At 26.8% G+C, this 20,710-nt stretch overlaps 5 protein-coding genes across 13 annotated transcripts in view; 2 read left to right on the top strand and 3 right to left on the bottom strand.

Moving 5' to 3' along the window:
* Positions 1-1,437: 1,437 nt before the first annotated feature.
* LOC112591665 (ubiquitin carboxyl-terminal hydrolase 14) lies at positions 1,438-4,234 on the top strand. 2 transcript variants are annotated; one of them, XM_025335543.1, is made up of 11 exons: positions 1,439-1,701; positions 1,771-2,057; positions 2,118-2,235; positions 2,293-2,465; positions 2,572-2,666; positions 2,731-2,887; positions 2,969-3,034; positions 3,122-3,304; positions 3,644-3,749; positions 3,819-4,007; positions 4,073-4,234. In XM_025335543.1, the coding sequence occupies exons 1-11, from the start codon at positions 1,686-1,688 to the stop codon at positions 4,147-4,149; spliced, it is 1,467 nt and encodes a 488-aa protein (XP_025191328.1). In that variant the 5' UTR covers positions 1,439-1,685; the 3' UTR covers positions 4,150-4,234. The 2 variants fall into 2 exon arrangements, with proteins under 2 accessions (XP_025191327.1, XP_025191328.1); XM_025335542.1 differs by having other exon boundaries at positions 1,438-1,701; positions 2,118-2,465.
* Positions 4,235-4,322: 88 nt separating this feature from the next.
* Positions 4,323-7,592, bottom strand: LOC112591666 (bifunctional arginine demethylase and lysyl-hydroxylase PSR). The gene is made up of 7 exons (XM_025335544.1): positions 7,317-7,592; positions 6,606-6,811; positions 6,391-6,543; positions 5,844-6,040; positions 5,630-5,777; positions 5,089-5,453; positions 4,323-4,559 (listed from the first exon to the last, which is right to left on the bottom strand). Exons 1-7 carry the CDS (start codon positions 7,390-7,392, stop codon positions 4,535-4,537), a joined length of 1,170 nt encoding a protein of 389 aa, XP_025191329.1. The 5' UTR covers positions 7,393-7,592; the 3' UTR covers positions 4,323-4,534.
* A 148-nt stretch (positions 7,593-7,740) lies between these two features.
* LOC112591669 (ankyrin repeat domain-containing protein 49-like) lies at positions 7,741-9,368 on the top strand. Of its 4 annotated transcripts, XM_025335548.1 has the most exons (6): positions 7,742-7,936; positions 8,001-8,153; positions 8,293-8,433; positions 8,698-8,858; positions 8,922-9,066; positions 9,153-9,368. In XM_025335548.1, exons 3-6 carry the CDS (start codon positions 8,301-8,303, stop codon positions 9,347-9,349), a joined length of 636 nt encoding a protein of 211 aa, XP_025191333.1. In that variant the 5' UTR covers positions 7,742-7,936; positions 8,001-8,153; positions 8,293-8,300; the 3' UTR covers positions 9,350-9,368. The 4 variants fall into 4 exon arrangements, with proteins under 4 accessions (XP_025191332.1, XP_025191335.1, XP_025191333.1 ...); XM_025335547.1 differs by having other exon boundaries at positions 7,741-8,157; XM_025335550.1 differs by having other exon boundaries at positions 7,741-8,168.
* Positions 9,348-11,071, bottom strand: LOC112591668 (WD repeat domain-containing protein 83). Its single transcript, XM_025335545.1, has 6 exons — positions 10,890-11,071; positions 10,687-10,822; positions 10,400-10,601; positions 9,863-9,995; positions 9,696-9,804; positions 9,348-9,611 (listed from the first exon to the last, which is right to left on the bottom strand). Exons 1-6 carry the CDS (start codon positions 10,954-10,956, stop codon positions 9,362-9,364), a joined length of 897 nt encoding a protein of 298 aa, XP_025191330.1. The 5' UTR covers positions 10,957-11,071; the 3' UTR covers positions 9,348-9,361.
* Positions 11,072-13,649: 2,578 nt separating this feature from the next.
* Positions 13,650-20,710, bottom strand: part of LOC112591674 (Down syndrome cell adhesion molecule-like protein Dscam2) — a 64,630-nt gene continuing 57,569 nt past the window's right edge. For 4 of the 5 annotated variants that reach the window (XM_025335564.1, XM_025335562.1, XM_025335566.1 and 1 more), the window contains 16 exons: positions 18,981-19,319; positions 18,738-18,884; positions 18,197-18,352; positions 17,989-18,128; positions 17,622-17,927; positions 16,943-17,063; positions 16,781-16,879; positions 16,518-16,703; positions 15,372-15,674; positions 15,156-15,302; positions 14,968-15,093; positions 14,728-14,897; positions 14,565-14,637; positions 14,208-14,375; positions 13,964-14,135; positions 13,650-13,900 (listed from right to left, as the gene is read on the bottom strand). In XM_025335564.1, coding sequence (XP_025191349.1) covers positions 13,747-13,900; positions 13,964-14,135; positions 14,208-14,375; positions 14,565-14,637; positions 14,728-14,897; positions 14,968-15,093; positions 15,156-15,302; positions 15,372-15,674; positions 16,518-16,703; positions 16,781-16,879; positions 16,943-17,063; positions 17,622-17,927; positions 17,989-18,128; positions 18,197-18,352; positions 18,738-18,884; positions 18,981-19,319 — 2,807 coding nt within the window. In that variant the 3' untranslated portion in view covers positions 13,650-13,746. The remainder of the gene's footprint in view (positions 13,901-13,963; positions 14,136-14,207; positions 14,376-14,564; positions 14,638-14,727; positions 14,898-14,967; positions 15,094-15,155; positions 15,303-15,371; positions 15,675-16,517; positions 16,704-16,780; positions 16,880-16,942; positions 17,064-17,621; positions 17,928-17,988; positions 18,129-18,196; positions 18,353-18,737; positions 18,885-18,980; positions 19,320-20,710) is intronic. The other variant, XM_025335567.1, reaches the window with a different exon arrangement.

Here is a 20,710-nt window from a genome sequence, read left to right as displayed (position 1 = left end):
TACTGTCACTACTCTAACATGTTATTTATAATTTAAATGTTTAATCATTAAACCTTAAGGAAGTTACAATACCAGACTTCTTGAGGGATTCTTAGGAGTTAGGAGATTGGCCATGTTCAATATGAGAGAGTTGAAATAAGATGGTTGTCTGGAATGGAATCTTTTATGAAAGGTTACTAATTCTTGATGGACGATTTTAATTTTTAGATTGGTATGAAATGTTAAGTTTGAGGTATAAGGTGGTGTATCGGTGATTTTGCAAAAGATATTATTATTATTTTGGAAGGTTTGAATTTTGTAATGTTTGATTTTTTTAGCGTTACCCCAGAGCTGAAGACCTAAGTCCACAGGCATGCATTTATGACAAGCCTTACGGGTATAATTTAAGTTTTGAAAATGTAATACAACATTCCTCATAAATAGTTCATACTTATAATTTTGAAACCATACAATCTAAGAATAATAATAATTATTTATATTTATAGACTTTTAAGTTTAAATTTGAATAAAATAACTTTAAGAAGAAAAATAACGATATTAATTATCTTGTTATAAATTTTTAATTTAAAAACATTATTCGTGGGAAATTTTACGTATAATATAAATTTTACATATCCAAATAGCATTTTTGTTTATTTTAAGATATTATCTATTTTTACTGTTTTACGGTATTTACAGAAAGATGTTATTCGATTTTATATTACATATAAGTTGATTTAATATTATAATAATATGGTAAAATATATATTAATTATAATAATATTAATAATGCAATATTTTTGGAAAAAATTATATCAACCTACCGTAGTATTAAAAATAAGATAAATGACTATAATATTTAAGTATATTCAATAAAACATATGAAATATAGTAGGTACTTATGCTATATAGGTTGACAAACCGTCCCCTACTAAGAGAATCATTTTTCATGTACTATAATACATTCATTGAATTCAAATTGAATACACCCATAATAACGTCTCAATCGACATTTAATAAACAACAGAATGATATCCATTTGCTTACCTTTTTAAAATTGTATCTTTTGGTCCTTAGGTAATGAAACTAGTAACATGCTAGGTTTACTGACTTAGCTGCAAATAAATGTTGTCGACGTGAATTGTTTAAACACTTTAAACTTACTAGTTAATAGTTACTACTATATTACTATAATAAAATTGCCATTGCCAATTGGTATTAACAGTATTATTACCTATAAAATATAAAATATACTATAAATAGTATAAATATTAAATGTATAACAATATTTTATTAATATCTTAAATTTAAAACTAGGTATAGTCAGCAAGTTCGGCCACTTATTGATAAATGATAAAATATATAGTTAAAAGGGAAGAAATATTCCGAAAGTCAGTAGTGGCCGCACTGTGCAATAATGACGAGCGATAATTTCATTTGGCCGTTATCAACAATAAATAATAAGTCATGATGGTTGACGGGTGACGAGCACATTTTGCAGTTATTCGTATAGTTCCCTAAAATTCAAACGTCGTCAGTCCTCACATTCAACATTAAACATCGCTAATTGTTGCAATACTGTCAACAGAGTGAAGTATTCGTGTTCTATAGGTGTCGTGCTTCATGAAATCATAGTACAATTGTCGAACTACGACAGCGAAAATTCATAACTTAAACACAGCCACAGAAACTTTTCGTCGAGCAATATGCCAGTATTCACAGGTGAGTGAAACAACTTATTGGGTCGAAAGTCCGTATTGTTTAACGCAATGTATTTTTTTTTACATTTAGTAAATGTTAAATGGGGCAAAGAAGTATACCCAGACGTTGAGATAAACACAGACGAGCCGCCTCTTGTATTCAAGGCACAACTATTCGCCTTAACTGGTGTCAATCCTAACCGTCAGAAAGTAATGATGAAAGGCGGCACCCTTAAAGATGATGTATGGGGCAACATACAAATAGTTAAAGGTCAGAATATACTGATGATGGGTAGCAAGGATGAGGATGTACCCATTGAACCCACAGTCAAGCCAGTCTTTGTTGAAGATATGACTGAGACACAATTGGCCACAGTCGTAAGTCATTATTTTTTGAAACAAATGTAATTAAATTAAATTTATTTAATTCATTTTTAGACTAATATGCCTGCTGGTCTTACTAATTTGGGCAACACTTGTTATTTGAATGCTACTGTTCAATGTCTTAAGACTGTACCTGAATTACGGCAAGCCCTGAGAGATTTTAATACAGCATGTAAGTATATAAAAGTTTTTTTATTTTTATTTTATACATTTACTTTATATATTTCAGCATCTTCATCTCTGTCCAATTTTGAATCGGCTGAAAAAATCACAATTGCAATGAGTGATTTATATCGAACTATGGAATCTAATCAAACAATTCCACCTCTTGTACTTTTACAAGTATTACATCAAGCATTTCCCAGATTTGCAGATAAAGTAGAAGGGCATTATATGCAACAAGTAAATAAAATATTCATACAGTTATAATATCATCTGGATTCTTTATCAATTATTTGCATTTTTATTCAACTATATTAATTAAATATAAATATTTTAATTTATTTAGGATGCTAATGAATGTTGGGTAGAACTTATTCGTATGTTACAACAAAAATTACCAGCATTGAAAAATAAAAATGATAAGTCAACCACTAATTACAAGTAAAATTATTAATTATTTTTAGCTAGAATATATTATAAAATATAATAATTTAAATGTTTTTAGATCTGTAATAGATCAATTTTTTGGTGGTTCTTTTAATGTCGAATGGAAATGTGTAGAAAGTGATACCGAAGAAGTAACCAAAACTACTGAGTCATTTCTACAGTTGAGTTGTTTTATTTCTCAAGATGTCAAGTATATGCACTCTGGTTTGAAAAATGTAAATATTGTTATGAAAGTTATTTTAATCATATTTTTTCTTGAAATTAAAAGCTTTTAATATTACGGTACCTTATTATAGAGAATGCAAGAACATATCACTAAACACTCTCCAATCCTCGGGAAAGATGCTGTTTATACAAAAACAGTAAGTTTATATTTTATAAATTACATAAATTAATTAATTATATTAATTGCATATTTCAGTACTTAATATTAGTTTATTCCAATTTAGTCAAAAATCAATAGACTGCCAGCATACCTGACTATTCAGTTTGTGCGATTTTTTTACAAAGAAAAGGATAAAATCAATGCAAAAATTTTAAAAGATATTAAATTTCCAATTGAATTTGATGCATTTGAATTGTGTACACCAGAACTACAAGAGAAACTAGTACCAGTAAGAAACAAATTCAAGGTAAAACCAATGTATTTCTTGTTTTATTACTTTTAAAGTATGTTCAGTAGTGTTAGTAATTACTGATATTTTATTATGCTAATACTACAACTATTAAAAAAAACAGCTGATTAAGTATTGTTGATTTAGAATATAATAGATTTAATAGCCTATTCTATTATCAATGGTATTACTGTTACTATTTTTTTTTTTCTTAAATTTATAAGTGTTAATAAAAGTGTCTTACAACATTTTTTTTACTGTAACAATTATTACACTTAGCTATTATTATTTATGATAGTTTTTGTTGACAAAACTAAAATGTAGTTTAATATTATTATTGGATTACTTGTAATAAAGGAGTTGGAGGACAAATTGGCTCATGAAGGTGTAAAACCAAATGCAAGACAGTTGGCAGAATCAAAACAAGAAGAAAAACCTACAGCTCCATATTGGTTTCAAGATGGTATTTTTGATTAGCTAATAATTTATAATAATGTTCTATTTTTTAATTATTATCTTAAATGTTGTACAGATTATGGTTCAAATAACTCTGGTTACTACACCCTTCAGGCTGTTTTAACACATAAAGGTAGATCAAGTTCTAGTGGCCATTATGTTGGTTGGGTTAGACAATCCCCAACATCTGAAAAATGGATCAAATGTGATGATGATACAGTAACACCAGTGAAAACTGAAGATATTCTTAAACTATCTGGAGGAGGTAATAAAATATAAATATTTGTGCAAAATTTTTAATAGTAATATTTTAATACGTACTTTTTACAGGTGATTGGCATTGTGCATATGTTCTTCTTTATGGTCCAAGACTCCTACCAGTGGATACCTCATCTGTATCTAGCTGAGCCTATTCAACTTTATTAGTTTTCTTTTATAAAAAGAAAAAAAAACGAGAAAGCAAAATTCTTGTAAAAATTGTGTTTTTTTTTTTAGAAATAAAAAGGAGTTTATATTATGGAAGATTATAAATTAATATTCACAATATTGTCAAAATAATTTATTTAAAATACAATTTTTTTTTTTTATATTGGTACTTAATTTGTTATGAAATTTATTATTATTATTATCATAGTCAAAATGTATTTCATAACTTAAGAAATAGTTTGCATGTAAGGTTAGTAAACATAAAATTAAATAAAAATATGTAAGGTAATATAGAATACTTTGCTTACAATTAACAACCCTATTTGGAATATAAATTCTTGCAGTACAGTTTCTCGTCGTTGAAACTTAATTCGGTGAGGATAATTTACATCTAAAAATAAATAAAGTAGTAATAACACACTTATATTACAACAAGCAGTTAATCGATACTGATAAATAATATTCATTAATCATAATAAATAATTTTGTATCAACTATTAATTGACAACATTGATGGCAATATTTTATAAAGTAGATATTTATAGGAAATATCATAAATATAATTGTATAAATTATATCATTTTACCAGCTTAAAAATAATATATGACTTTAAATAAATATTTGATAAAGTAGATATAAGAGTTAATATTTGAGCACTGGTATTGCATTACTAATTTTAGCAACATATTATGTTATTGGATTGGTGACTACTTCTTAGTTTTAACATCAGATCTCATAATGTGCATTTATTGAAATTAAAGAAAAAAATATTTCTAGTCTATTGAATAATTTAATTTGAAATTACATCTAAATTGAAGTTATTAAAATTTAAATGAAAAATAATTATATAATATGCTATTAATTTGAGATTAATCAAGTTATTGGCATTAAAAATGTAAGTAAAATGATAGATTAAATACCTTTTTTTATGTGCATGTAGAGATTCCTGTCCACTATCTTCTTCGCTAGAATTTCCATCACTAGAACTGCTAGAACTACTAGAACTACTTGAACAACTCGAACTATCTGATGCAAGACCTGTATTGTTCTTTAAGTCAACAGAATCTGCTACTGCTGCTAATTCTGGTTCTTTGTTTTTCAACACTTTATACCACTTGCGTGATAATTTTGGTCTTCCTCTAACTGTTTTATGCCATACTACAGGAAAATTAGTACGACTGCAAAAATTTTGAGTAACAGCAATAGTAGTATCTAAGTTGAGTACAACGTGCCACCATCCACCAGGTACATACACAGTTTCACCAGGGCCTTGAAGTATCTCTATCTAAAATTAAAAAAAAAATTTTTTTTGGTAATAAAAGTAACATTTTCAATATTTAAGATACATAAAAACATATTAAGAAGCTATAAATAAATATTTAATTAGAGCATTTTTTATTAGATATAACTATAAATGTTAAAAATATACTTTAAATTTTTAATATTAAAATTAAAACTAACTGGTGAGCAATCCTTAGGCCAAGTTGGCAATTGAGTACGAGGATAGATGATTTTAAACCAAGTGATAGCTTCATCACGTTGTTTACCACCCTCAGCCGAAGTGACTTTGAGCAGTTCTTTAGGAGTATGAGTAGGAAACAGACACCATCTAATTGAAAATTGCACAATTAACATGTTTCTCATATAAATAAAAAAAAAATGCAATTAACATTACCTCTTATGTCCAGTAATTAATGAATTCCAGGCACTGGTACCTAATGGATCTATATGAATTCCAGTCCCTGATCTAGAAGGACCCATGACAAACCATCTGTATGGAGGTCTTTTTTTTTCACCTGCATACTTAAACAAATCATCTCGAAAGTATATAGGGATGTCATAATCATCCAATAGTTTTTTTCTTCGATGATGCTGAATTCAAAATGTAAATAAAATAATGTTTTATTAAGTAATTATAGATAAATAACAAGTGTGTTTCGATTAAAATAATTATCAGATGGTTAATTTAAATACTTTTAAAATATTTTGCCAGAAAAAAGATTCTACTTTCTAATTTAAAGAGTTATAACAGTTGACAATCATGATAGCTGTTTTATACATAATTATAGAGAACATCATAAAATGATAGTAGTATTTGTTAATAAGGGTGAAATTTGCTTTTATTATATTTGTGTTTAGCACCAATATAAAAAACTTATTTTCTTTGAACCATCTCATTTTGTATAGTTAACATGTTAATTGAAAAAATAAATACAACTTACATCACCAAAACTACTGTCAAATATATATAAAGGGCTATCATCTTTATTATTATTCATATAATGAACAAAATATTTCATTTTCATTTTTACACTATATCCTTGATTGTCTTCTCCACATTTAAATCTTTGGTTACGATACTTTTTACCTATTCTCTAATTGAAAAAAAATAAATATTAAAAACTATTGTTTTATAGACAATTCATATAAAATATACTTCTAATGTCCATTTATAAGAAGCTCTCCAATTATTTTGAAGTCCTCTTATCACAACTGGTTTATAGGGTCGCTCATATTTCTCCACAAATACTTCGGGACTCACAGTTTCCACGTTAATGCGATCTACATTGTCCTGTACTTTTGTAAAAGGCTTAAAATTGTCAGCATAACCATAGGCATGCCATGCATATTTATCACTCAGTTCTAAAAAAAAGTATATTACAAATTGTTATCATTAATAGTCTAATACTTCAGTTAAATTATTAATGTTGTCATTAATTTCATAAACAAAATTTTTCTTTAGCTGTTTTCAAAATGTTGTTGATTTAATAAAGGAGTTTTAAAATTAAATAAATACAATAAGTTCAATATCAAATTTTATAATAATTATTGATTGATAAAAAAAAATTATTTTCACAACTATTATTATTTTATGACAAAAAAGCGTATAGTTTATTTACTAGTAAGTAAAAATATTTAAATAATAGTTAACTGTGTGCATTAAATCACACTTAACAAATTAAAAATAAATAAGTACTAATGTAGTTAAAACAGTTTGAATGATTTCTTAAAAATAAAATTTCTGATGTAACTCTATCAAACTAAATTTTTTAATCATAAGGATCATGAATTTTCTAAATATGTTTATATGTACAACATATTAATATATATAATTATACAGTTTATATATTTTTTTCATTCTAAATACCTGGTCTAGCTTTATTCTTAGCTTCTTGAATCCTTTTCCTAGTCCTAGACTCCGAGCTATTTGAAGAGTCACTCATTATGTACTAATATTTGATTATTTTGCTAAACAAATTTTTGTTTTCTTTAAAATGTATTAAATATATTCAGTAGGTAGTAAAAATAATTCTAACAATATCTTAAGCTCTTGACTGATTTACGTTATAAAAATGTAATTATAACTAGAACAAAGTATAATATTTCTTCAAAGTAAAAATTAATATTAAATTTGTATTAAATATATAATAATCATTATAATGGTTACGACTTATGATACTTATTACAGTTTACAAAAATAAAAATCTGTAAAACGAAACTCCTAGTCCTAAGTACTGAGTTATCAATTTTTAATTTGAAATAAAAACATAACCTTATATTTTAGAACGTACTTAATCAAATTCGACCACTAAATTAAACTTAACGGCTTCAAAGAGATTACAATGATAATAACAATGCAATAATGTTAAAACATATTTTTGTCGGCATAAGACACATTTTCCTGAAATCGTGGATCAGTAGATCTTACTTTCGACACGATAAAGATAATGTCATTAAGAGATAATATATCTATTATCTTTAATTGTGGTTCGTGATTAACACTGTGTATATTTTTTCTGTAGTTCTGTACATTTATAGTTATTAATTACAGTGACTCAGTAGAGATGTTAGTTCTCAGATATGGAAACTTAAGTCTAAAATATTAGCTATTGACCAAGTTCTTGACCATTTTATCGGCTAAGATTATTAATGAAAAAATAGGCGTTACTATAAGATTTGCTGGAGCACAAAAACATTCCAAATTGCAAGTATTGTAATAGTAATAAGTTGAACATTTTATTTTTTCCAAGTACTTTTTTCCTTTAAGTTTTAAAATGAAATTTATCAACTTGAGTTATATACACCAAATGTTCTCTTTAAAAAAATACTTGTTTTAATTTTAGTTTTAAAAATGTCTGACGAAGAAAACGATCGTTTTGAAGAGGAACAGAGTTTATTAACTGACAATTTTAATACCATACCGCATACACCAAGTGCTTGGGAACAAGATATATACGATATAGATGAAGATTCAGATCCCCATGGTAAAAATGTCAACAATAATGCTTGATATTCAATCTTTTATTAATTTCTTTATCAGTACATATATTATCAAACTTGTACAATTCTTGTTAACAGAGATAATTATTTTTTCTTTTGTACATTTTTATTATTTATTTATTATAATAATTTATATGTGTTTCAAAAGCAGTATTAAATATGAATTTGTATAAGTCAAATTAAATAATTGTATACATTTTTAAAATTATTATTATTTTATGGTGTAATATAAGTTTATGTATATTCAGCTACTCCAGAAAGGGAGATTTTATGGGCTGCTGAACAAGGAGAATTGGATTTGGTTAAATCATTGGTATCTAAACATACTCACTTGGTTCATGTTCATGATAAAGATGGTTATACAGCTTTACATAGAGCATGTTATAGTAATCATCTATCAATTGTTGAGGTATTCTTAAAATAAAAGAATTATATTTATAAACTCATTTTATTTACCTACATATACATATAGTTTTTATTAGAAAATCATGCAAATCCAAATGCTCGAACAACTGATCAATGGACACCATTGCATTCTGCTTGTAAATGGAATAATGTGGAATGTGCCGAAAAATTAATAGAAGCCGGGACTGACATAAATGCTTTAACTAATGGTGGTAAAGTTTAATTAAAACTATTAAATTATGAAGTTATACACATATTTTTTTAATTACATTATATTTATAAATATTATATTTTACAGGTATAACACCTCTACATTTAGTAGCAGAGTTGGCTGATTCACATAATCTCATTGAATTATTATTGTCTCAATCTAGTATTCAGGCTAACATAAAACTAGCGAATAGTACAGGTGATACACCAAAAGATATTACAGCTCGGAAGAGCACAAATGAACGACTTTTTGAATACTCTGAATTGTGTTTCAATTATATTTAAATTAAATATTAATTATTCAGACCAGAGACTAATACAAGGCCCGCATGATGCTACTAGTGTTTTTTTACTGGGGTGTGCACTAATTGAGTTGATGGATTGTGTGTATGAAACATTGTTATTAGGTTTTAACTTCTCTATAAGTTTAGCACTGACAAAATCCCAACACCACAGATGTCCACAGGTTGATCCACTAATTATTACGCTATCATTATGAAATACACAATTTTCAATAAAATAATCACCAACTGTATGGCCTGTATACCTATAAAAATTATACAAATTATAATACACATAATGTAAATATGTTGCTTAAAAAACAATTAAAATCTAATAAAAAATATCTTACTCATTCAATAATTCACCCTTTTGTTTGTCCATTAATTTCAATGTACTGTCTGTACAGCTTACTAAAGTGCACATATTGTCTTGTGTTGAACTAATACATGATATCGGCGCTAAAAAAAAATAGTGCTTTAATATGCATGATTACAATTTGAAATATAAATTTCTTACTCCCAATAAAATCAGCATCCAAATTTCCCATTCTTATATCGTAAGTTCTTAAAAAGCAATCCAATGAACCAGTTAAAATTTGGTGGCCTATTACTAAAACTTTAGTTATACTGTCTTTGGCTTCTTTTAAAACCTATAATTGTAAATACACAATTTTACAATAGTAAAAGTATACATTTTACTATTTATTTTCTAATTATTAAATTATTAAAAAATAAATTGTATATTCAATTAATGTTTTTATGTACTGTATAAATACAACAAATATTAGGTAAATTAAAACAAAAATGAGTATAAGTATTTTCTTATTACTAGTGAAAAACGTATAGATTAGTTTGACTGGATATTTATTATTCCATACGTTAGTTTTAGATGTTATTTTTAAGATAACAAACAAAATAACTTATAATGTATTTTTTTTTTTATTAGATTAAAATAATAAAATATTAATACCTACTTTAGAAATAATATTATAGTTATAAAGCTATAACCAAAAAACGATGAAATATTAACAAATTGTTGAAATAAATATATTACTTGTATTGGGCTGTTATTACGACTTCTAGTATCCCAACAACAAACAGTGTTGTCATTTGATCCTGACACCACAACTGAAGAATCTTCATTATATTGAACACAATTCACTGTTGCAGCATGCTGCCGCAATCTGCGTTTTACTCTTCCATCTGATACATCCCATAATACAACTGATTTGTCAGCTCCGCATGATACCAACTCACTTGAAAAGTTTTATTTAAATTTACTTGATTTCAAAAACATCCAATATTTTCATCCCGGTAATATTTGAAATAAAATATAGGCACCTGCTATCGCACGAACCACATACATCCATTACACAGTCTCCATGACCAGCATATGTTTTTAAACACAACTCCTTAAATGGATTCCAGAGCTTTATTTTCTTATCACTTCCACACGTAAGGCAATATTCACCATCCACTAAATACCAAACGACAGTAAGCTAGATATAATTTAACACGTTAATAATCTCAGTAATATACTTTACCATTAAACCTCACGGAGCGTATTGCTCCTTGATCACATTTTATATTTGATACACACTTCAAATTCATTTTTTAAGTCATTAAAATTACTAAATTAAAACGAATAAATGAAAATTAAACAGAAACTTTAACAGCCGATCAAATATTCAAATTCATATTTAGTAAACGCAATTTACACAACTGAATTTTTACCGGGTGCAATAAGAGATAAATTGATAATATGGTTATCAAGAGTAGATAACAATGTTTTTGTTGTTGTTAATACTATCTAAAGGCTAAAGCTGTAGTTGTTGATCAGCAAATATAACATATATATATATATAGATATACTAATTTTAGTCCATCACATTTATCTTAATAATATTATATCTATAAATAATATTTACATAATATTGTCATTACTCTTATTATTAACTAATAACTATTAAGAATAATTGAAGTGGATTTTTTAAACACTAAATAAATCATTTTTTTTCATTTATAGTATATCTGTGGACTGTGATAAAGATGATAGATCTAAATTAACTTAACTGTTACACTTCTTTTTATTAAATTATACAAAGGCCAAACGTTTATAAATTTATCTTTATTATTATTTAAGATAATGCCGATACTGGTAAAGTCAATTACGTGTAAATTGAGTCTCAGCTAAAAAATAACAATCTCAAGCTAGGTATTGTATTATTTGCTACAATATTTTATATACCTCCTCCCAATATGTTCTTAGTTTTTACACAAGATAAATGACAATCTTGATGATCCCATTATAATTTGTATAGAAATTAGTGATTTTATTTCCAAACCGTTTGTTGGCTGGTATTGATTGTATTTCCGTTAGTACTATACTACTATGTATAAAGTGGTGTTAAAAGCTATATTATCGAGAAAATCATCATGAAAATACTAATTGAAATAATGAATTGGTGATGGCATAGATGTAGGGTAAACTTCCATTTTATTATTATTATTATTATCAGAGACGTTTGGCAACAATTTATTAGTCTCAGGCAACATCGACAACATCTTCGTTTTAAAATTCATTATCAGAATTATAACTGTAAAGAGTAATTTAATAATATTTTCGGGTAGATAGCGTAAAATTTAAAAATGAGTTTGGTAGATAGTGTACAAAGTACTCCACAACCTCTATGGCTTTACAGTATAATGGTTATAAGGCTTTTACATAATATATAATATTATATAACCATTAACCATGGTATAAGTTGATAATCATTGACCTTTGTATAATATATTACCGATTTTATTTTATACAAAAATGTTTAAAAAAAAAAACCAGAACATTTTATTAAATAATTTTTCTACATAAATCATTTTTCTATTAATACAAACGTCATTATAAAATAAAAAAAGTTACAACAACATATTATACATAATTAACATTTTAATAATATTATAATTTTTAACTGAAAATAATATTGATGGAATTCACCTAAATAGTAAGTACCTACTAAACTTATACAATAAAAGTAAATTATTTAGTATATAATATATTATCGTAGTGTATAAATATAGGTACTAAATAATATTTATACTTTATAGTTATAAAAATTTTTTAATCCAAATAACATTCATACCATATTTGGAAACAGTTAAATACTTAAACAAAATAATATTAAATTTAAGTACCAGTTACGTAGAGATATTTATGAAATACACTTATTCGTTAAATTTCTAACCATATAATATAAATATAGGTACACTGTCTAATTCACATTATGATAACTGTACACTTCGTTGTTTTTTCTAACAAAACAAATTAACAGTTTACTCTTTAATTTTGTTTTTTTACTTCTAAAACTACCTATTATATTTTCGCTTAAACATATCAATATTTACATGATAAATATGATACTATTAAAAAAAAAAGATTTTATATTATGTATACGATTCGTACTGTATATTATATTTTTGGTACTCACACGAAATTTTTTTATAAATATAAAACACGCATTGACGAAATTATAAAGTGATTACAATGAATAATTCAACTATGATATTTTATTATCTATTTTTCATTGTAATATTTATTTTGAAATAGCTGAACACAACATGACTGAACAAATATTTTGTATTTAATTTTATGCGTTATAGTGCATGATAATACTATTTTAAGCTAACTTTCTGGTTGAAAACCTATTAAAATCGTAACATTTGGTTCAAATAAATCCTTAAAATATAATTTATAGGATTTATTTACTTATATAAATTATTTTTAGTTCCTTATTTTATGTATAAATGTAGGAAGGTATGAAAAATGTACATTAATTTAATTATCCTATGATTTAACGTCGATGGCACTAATACACATTATATATTTTTGGTGGAAAATATTATGGTTATTGCTTATGGTATAAAATCTATTTATATTAGGTATATTGTGATTTTTGGTTTTGACTAGAATTAACATTTAATAATATTTTTACAGTAAAGAAGAACTCAAAATATATGTTGTAGTTGCTTCTAATAATAGAAACTTTTAGTGGATTTTTAATTTTTTTGAGCAAATTATAAAGATGTTAATAGATAACATATAATCAATTAAAAATTATATATTTACTCTTTAACTATAAAATTGTTTATAGAAATGTATTAGGTAATATAAATAGATAAATATATCTATAAACTTTTAGATCAAAATATTTATGAAATATATTAAATTTCAATTTAAGTTAAGTTTTTTTAATAAAAGGTAAAAAACTTATTGGGTATTAAAGTAAAAATATTATATTTTGAGTCTTACAATAAACAAAAGTACAAAATGTAGGAATTAAAAAATCGTTTTAATTGATTTAGTCAAACACATATAAATTAATGTTGGGTTGTATGTAACTAAATTGACTAGACATCTATTTGGAATGAAGTCTCTTGTGTAAGTCTCCTAGGTGATCTTCGTTGATGAGACGATATTTTTGGGCGGCGTTCATATTCGTTTCCTTCGTTTTGTCTCATTGGCCTAGAGTCTGAAAACCTAGCCGGAGGATTTAAACGTTCACTAAAACCCAAAACGTGTGTTATAATCTATTGGAAATTGATGAAAAACTATTAAAACCCGTACCTAAAATTAATTTCATCACTATGACTTGAAAACCCACTGGTATTCTTCAATGATCTTTTTGTAAATACTTGACTTTTGGATTTAGGCTTCCGAAGAGAAGGAACTATAGAGGGTTTTCTGATTTCTGTAATTGAGTTTTCTGACGAAGAGCTGCTGCCTTCGTTACTTACTTCTTTAATATAAAATCATTATAAATATATAAAATTAGGTAATACAATTTAAGGAACAATATTCTTTATTTTACCTCTACTCATTCGGTGTCTGAATGAAACAAGTTCTTGGCTTGCTGATTGATTTCGTCTAGTTTCACCGTTATCAGAGTCACTACCGTGAGTGTCATACTCTGAAATAGGCAGGTGAAGTGTTAAAATCCGCTTTACTTCAGAATCTGTACTACCTAAATTGTCTGATTCTGAAACAGATCAGTTCTTAATGTTTTTTTTTCAACCATATTAAACTACTAGTTATATAGTTTAAAATTCACCTTACATAGTATTTAATTAATAGGAACTACTCAATTTAAAATAGTCTTTAACACACTCATGAAAAATTCAAAAGGACTAAAAATATTATCTATATTATACTTTTAAATATTTATCACCTTGACTTTCGGAATGAGGATCTCTAAGTTTTCTTCCTTTTTGACGGACTTTTGTATATTCGGGCTCTTTTCTCTAAAACGAAATTGTTTCAGATAAATTATTTGTTAAATTTTAATTAATTTATTATTGTTGTTATTTTATCAAATATAACATTTTATTTACTTGAACAAAATTATATTGTTCAGACGTTGACGCTTTTGGTTGATGATATACAAATGATCCTCTAACTGAATGGTATGGACCACTGTAAATATTACCACTAAATGTACTTTCACCTTGTGGTTGTTTGGCAAGTTCAAACGTTGCGTATGGACAAATTTCATCCATATATTCTTTAAAAATTAATAATTTAAATGTTTTTTAATAGTCTTATAACGACGTGTTAATAACTGTAAAAAATACCTGTTGAATCCGTTTTAAATGTTACAGAATCACAACTTAATGTTTGTTGCGATTGTCCTCTAACTGAATATCGTTGATCACGACTTCGTTGGCTCTGATCTCTAACTGATTCTTCATCGGAACGTTCTGATAAAAAATTAAATTTCAAACAATTTGGTCATTTAATATTAATTTTGAAAAATACTTACTCATTACTTTATAATAGTATGTAAATGCTGCAATTGATGATACAACAACTAAAGCTATTATTAAAGAAATAGCAGTTGTGATTGATGTAAATACTGAAGTTTCTTCTGGTGCTATTTCAGTATATAAATCAAACGGTATAACAGTCGCTGTAAAAATATACAAAATATAATTAAGTATCTATTTTTTTTAAATTTTAATATGGTATTAAAAAATACCTCCATCAATAGTGAGAGTGGTGAAGTTATACAATGCATATGATGACCCAATATTATTATGTGCAATGACTTTCAATTGATATTTAGTTGCAGGCTCAAGACCTTCAACAGTATACATACGTTCTGTTGGGGCTATAGGTTTACTACCATCACTTGAAATCCACTCTTCAGATATTTGTTGTTTCCATTCGATTGTATAATATAATATATCACAACCTCCACTTCCCCACAGATCAAACCAGGCGCTCACTGTTGAGCTATTATATGTTATTGCTTCGGTTGGTGATTCAGGTGGGATAGGTACTGTAGAAGTAAAAATGCATGTATTATTATATTTTGTTATTGAGTATTAACGTTGACGTTTATTGTATGTTAATCGTTATAACTATTTATAAGTAAATAATATGCAATATTTAATCTATCTTGGAGAAAGTTTGTCGATTTTTACTCATTTATTTAAAAAAAAAATCTTTATTAGGTTTAGTATTAAATCCTAAGTTTATCAGAAATTTAAAAGTATTTCAACGACATCAGTAATAACTAATACTTTTTTGTTTTTATTTAAAGTTGTATTTGGAATATAATATAATTCCAAATAAGTCCCTAATGCATAGTTCCTCTAGAATGGTTTTTCATCTTCCTTTAAGTTGTCTATTTTCTCCTTTGGATATTCTATGCGGATTGCCTGTTTTGAATACTAAAATCTTCGCAGGTCTAGATTCCATTATCAAACTTTTTATTTTCTACTGTCTCACTAACTTAAGTTTGTCTATCTATTTCCCATTATTCCTGTTCCTCAGACAATTGATAAATGAATGTACATTCTCTAATGTTTCGAAGATTTGTTATGTTCTACTTGTTTTTAAACTTTTAATTATTCGAACGTCACAAATTATAGAAATTCACCCATAATCTCACTTATTGTTAAGATATTTGAGTTTTTAATTTATCAGAAAATTAATTATAGCCTTAATCGTGTTCCTATCAATGAACAACACGGATTTAATAGCTTTGCTTTTTACCTATTGACTTTTCACTTATGTATTTAATTTTTTTAAACGTTTTCGTCACATTGGTTGTTATATTATTATCTTATATAATTTTTTCAATTGTCATTTCACGCTAAATATATAAATAAATAAATACCGGAGCCTTTAGTATATGATGTTAAAATGTCACATGGTAGACCCGTTCCAATTTTGTTGTAAGCTGTAATATACAATTGATATCTTGTGCCACAAAGTAATTTTTGTAAAATATGAAAATGTGTCTTTGCATCAATATGAATCTCTTCCCAATCACCATGTTCACGTTTAAAATTGATTATATAGCCTTAAATTCAATTAATTAATTACACTCTTAAAAATTATCTTGACTCAATTAATAAATTAATTATTGCATAAAATTACCTAATATTGGTATGTCTGGTTCAACTGTATCTGTCCACTTTAATTGTAAACTATCAGTTTCTTCTAAAAAGACAGTTAACTTCGGAGGTGATGGTGGTACTATAATTAAGATTTATCAATTATATTTTTATGACAATTATTTTCTATTTATAGGTTTATTACCTCTAACATAAATAGCGTATGAAATTTCATCTTTCCCATGTGTATTCTCCACAGCACACGTATAGTTTCCTCTGTCTGAATGTTGTATGTCGTGTATAACCAACGAGCCATCTTTGTTTATCTAAAGTAAGGAGTGGTAATTTTAAGATCAGGAAATTAAAAAAAATGATGCTACATCTCAATAGGACGAAAGTATAAATATATTTTGTAATTGTGCGCTAATAATAAGTAATAGCTATAAATTAAGATATTTTATCATTAAAATAATTGTTATAATTTTAAAAATAATATTCAAATTTGTCTTGCATGACTATTAATTGACATTAAGCATGAACTTAAAAACTTAAAAGAAATAAATGTTAAAAATATTGAATAACTTAGTCTCTTATCATTTTTTAAGGTATACATTTTTCCAATAAGATAAAACCATAGTAAATGTTGGTTTAAAAATAAAATATTTAGTTTGAATCTATTATTAACAAACCTCACATGATAAAGTATAAGCAAAGAACAAATTTTAATGAACATATTATATCAAATTATAATGTTTTATTGTTATTTTTTTATACTTGCAAAATACAATTACTTAATCTAACCAAATATATCTTAAATGTGAGCATTATAAGGTATCTTAATATTAGTATCAAAATAATTTATAGCAAAATGTATAATATGTAACCTGATATCTTCCACTCGAAATGATTGATCGTCCACCTTTTGTCCATATTAGTTGAGGATACGGTATACCTACACTTTTACAACTTAATGTTACGTTTTTCTTCCATCGCATAATCAAAACTTGGCTGAACGATACTATTTGAGCGGAGATTTTAATCGTAGGCAGTACAGTTATAGTTCTAGTGCTCTCACCTTCCCCAACTTTAGTTAATGCTTTAACCCAAAACTGGTATTTTGCACTATCAATTATTCTTGATGCTTCGTAAACCTCAATGGATGGACTGAGTATTTTTTTTATTGGTTTCGACTATAAAATTATAATAAAGTTATTAAAATAATTTAGAAAATTAATATAATATAAGACTTGCATCTTTGTGGCCGCTTAGAATTGATATGTATAAAATATAACCAGTAAGTCTACCATTCGAATGAATTGGCGGAAGCCAAGATACAACAATGGTTTTTATAGAGCTTATTACTGCTTTGATATCTGCTGGTACCGAAGGAGCTAAAATTCAACATAATTTAATAAACTTTGTGTGTTAATCGATAACGAAAAAATAACTATTGCATTACTATCTTCTTCAGTTTTGCAGTAAATTGGATTACTTTGAACTCCATCTCCTTTACTTGTAAATGCAAATATTGATATGCTATAATTTGTGTATTTCAATAAAGCTTGAATTGTCGTGTACTGTATAGTAGTAATTTTCGTTTCAAATTCATTTTTTTCTGAAAAATTATTTCATATATTTTGTAGAATAATTGCATAAATAACTTAATTAATATATATATATATATATTTTTTTTTTATTGAACTTAAGTCCGGCGACTAGGGCCATTAACTGTTGTAGGGGTTATGAACTGTGGGTAGAGGTAAGGTTGGTACAGGTAGGTTGTTTTTACGGTTGTTATGATTGTTACGGTTGATAGCAAACACGTGTATGTATGGCAAGGTTTTTAACCACTACGAGCTCAGGTGGTCACCCATCCGGGAACTAGTAGCTGTGGCCGTTACTTACTCCCAGTCGCATACCGCGACTGGTAGCAACCAACGTGCCACACCAAGCCTCTATTTAATATATTATATATATATAATAATGATATGTACACTTACCATACCAGTCTTCTGCTGGTTGATACGATACTTTAAAACCTTGTATTTTACCATTGCGTCCTGCCGGCAATGGTAATTCCCACGATACTTGAATGCTCTGTGATGTCAAAGACCTACACGTTGGTTTTTCTGGCGGCATTGTTGGTACTGATCGAATATTATAATAAATATAAATAATAAACTCCATACATTATATTACACGATAGTAGGTACCTAACATTTAATCGGAATTAAAATACTCACTTCCTTCGTCAGTTTGTACTGTAATAGGCTTTGAAAATGGTCCAGTCCCTTTACTATTAAAAGCTTGTACAACAATCGAATACGTCGTGTACGGTGTTAGACCACTAATGACAAAGTCTTCGTCATATTGAGAATTTATGTTTATAGTTTTTATGATGTAACGGCTGAGCGGTACTGTTGGTGACATAGAATTTTGTTTATCGTCCGTTGACAGATATCCAACATGATATCCAATTAAAATCCCATTACAAGATTCTGATGGAGGTGGTTCCCACATTATTGAAAGTTCTGTTTGGCTTTTAGCTTCGGCGCGAATATTTTGAGGTGCCATACTGGGAACTAATTAACAATTTCGATGGTATACAAATAAATAAAATTCGTGAATATTATTGTAATAGAATTTGCAAATATAATATAATATAACTATTAATCAATTCAGCTTCTCCTAAAATTAAATTTTCAAACGTTGAGGTTGTTTCTATATACATTTTGTAAATTTTAATAATATTTTCTAAAAAAAAAAGTTGTAAATTAATATTTAAAAAGGAATAAAATAATTTACTTTTCTTTTATATGTTTTATCACTTTTAAATATTTATTTTATGTTAAGTAGTAGTATGTATCATGGAAAAAATAAAATTTTCATTTCAAATGACATATTATACTCTCATAAAATTACAACGTAAAATTGTTTATCTTTTCAATTTGAATAGTTTTAATACCTTTTATTCCTTTTAAACCTAACCTATTCATTTGTATTTGTGTAAGGATTCGTTATTAATTATAATTAATTAAATTTTAGATGAAATATTCTAATCAAGCATTAATCGGCGCGATGGTGGTAGGTTCTTGATAGCCGTAAAGAATGAGTTACATTGAATGTTAATTAGTTCACTATGCGGTTAATATTGAACAAATTTTTATATCTGTCTCTAATTTAAGTGGAATTATTGGGATTCTCGATACTGTCTATCTTCCTCTCAACTAAGATATTTTAAGATATGAGAGTTACACAACGTCAATAGATCAGGTTTAACTATCCTTCAATTTCAATTTTAAAATTGTTTATGGTGATTTTAACTTGCCTCAAGTAAAATGGGTCATTACTATTTTTTACTTCGAATATACGGGTTAAGTCACTGCAGAGTTTGATTTGTAGGGGACCAATACTAATTATAGACGAATATTAGGGTAGGTTAGGTTAGGTTAGGTTAGACTAACTACGCTTTAATCTGAAGAACAATATTCTCAATAGATCCCTTCTCAATTTAGTGTTTTCTAGTGATAAATCTGTTCAATTTATTCATGTTTCCGACGCTAATCCCTACAATCACATAAATTTTTATTAAATTATTAACGATAGGTGCTTTCCAATCTGTTTGAAATTGTAGTCGTATTACGTCAATATTAAAATCAAGAAATCCAATTGATGTTAGTAACTACTCGTACTAATCTATTTCAGGATTGAAATTTCTAGGAAAAGTATTAGAGTTGATTGTACTCAAATCCATAGAAAAGTTAATGTTGACAGCTGTCTCAGTTTATCTAAACTGTTTCTTTTTTGGGTGGGTGGGGGGCTCTCAACAGTTATACTACTCAGTAAATTCAAATAACTTATACATACTTTTCCAAAGCGTTTGATTCAATAAACTACGGTACTCTATCTAATATCCTTAATTGATAATAGGTTGTTGTTGAATCACTCCTATTGTGGATTAAATCCTACTTGT

This window comes from Melanaphis sacchari, unplaced genomic scaffold (genome assembly GCF_002803265.2).
Source record: "Melanaphis sacchari strain LSU unplaced genomic scaffold, SCAv2.0 Contig141_pilon_pilon, whole genome shotgun sequence".
In the NCBI taxonomy this organism is placed as follows: Eukaryota; Metazoa; Arthropoda; class Insecta; order Hemiptera; family Aphididae; genus Melanaphis; species Melanaphis sacchari.
Note: the sequence above shows the minus strand (reverse complement) of the source record. Positions and strands in the feature narration are given on the sequence as shown.

Excerpts from the sequence above, each read along its gene's own strand:
- LOC112591665 (XM_025335542.1), top strand. Across the intron at positions 2,466-2,571 it reads AAGGGCATTATATGCAACAA|GATGCTAATGAATGTTGGGT; the intron begins GTAAATAAAATA and ends TAATTTATTTAG. Across the intron at positions 2,888-2,968 it reads TGCACTCTGGTTTGAAAAAT|AGAATGCAAGAACATATCAC; the intron begins GTAAATATTGTT and ends ACCTTATTATAG.
- LOC112591666 (XM_025335544.1), bottom strand. The coding sequence starts at position 7,392 with ATGAGTGACTCTTCAAATAGCTCGGAGTCTAGGACTAGGAAAAGGATT. Across the intron at positions 6,812-7,316 it reads TAAGAATAAAGCTAGACCAG|AACTGAGTGATAAATATGCA; the intron begins GTATTTAGAATG and ends ACTTTTTTTTAG. Across the intron at positions 6,041-6,390 it reads TTGACAGTAGTTTTGGTGAT|CATCATCGAAGAAAAAAACT; the intron begins GTAAGTTGTATT and ends TTTTGAATTCAG.
- LOC112591669 (XM_025335547.1), top strand. The coding sequence starts at position 8,301 with ATGTCTGACGAAGAAAACGATCGTTTTGAAGAGGAACAGAGTTTATTA. Across the intron at positions 8,434-8,697 it reads TGAAGATTCAGATCCCCATG|CTACTCCAGAAAGGGAGATT; the intron begins GTAAAAATGTCA and ends ATGTATATTCAG. Across the intron at positions 8,859-8,921 it reads ATCATCTATCAATTGTTGAG|TTTTTATTAGAAAATCATGC; the intron begins GTATTCTTAAAA and ends ATATACATATAG.
- LOC112591668 (XM_025335545.1), bottom strand. The coding sequence starts at position 10,956 with ATGAATTTGAAGTGTGTATCAAATATAAAATGTGATCAAGGAGCAATA. Across the intron at positions 10,602-10,686 it reads TGTGGTTCGTGCGATAGCAG|TGAGTTGGTATCATGCGGAG; the intron begins GTGCCTATATTT and ends AAACTTTTCAAG. Across the intron at positions 9,612-9,695 it reads AAGGGTGAATTATTGAATGA|GTATACAGGCCATACAGTTG; the intron begins GTAAGATATTTT and ends TAATTTTTATAG.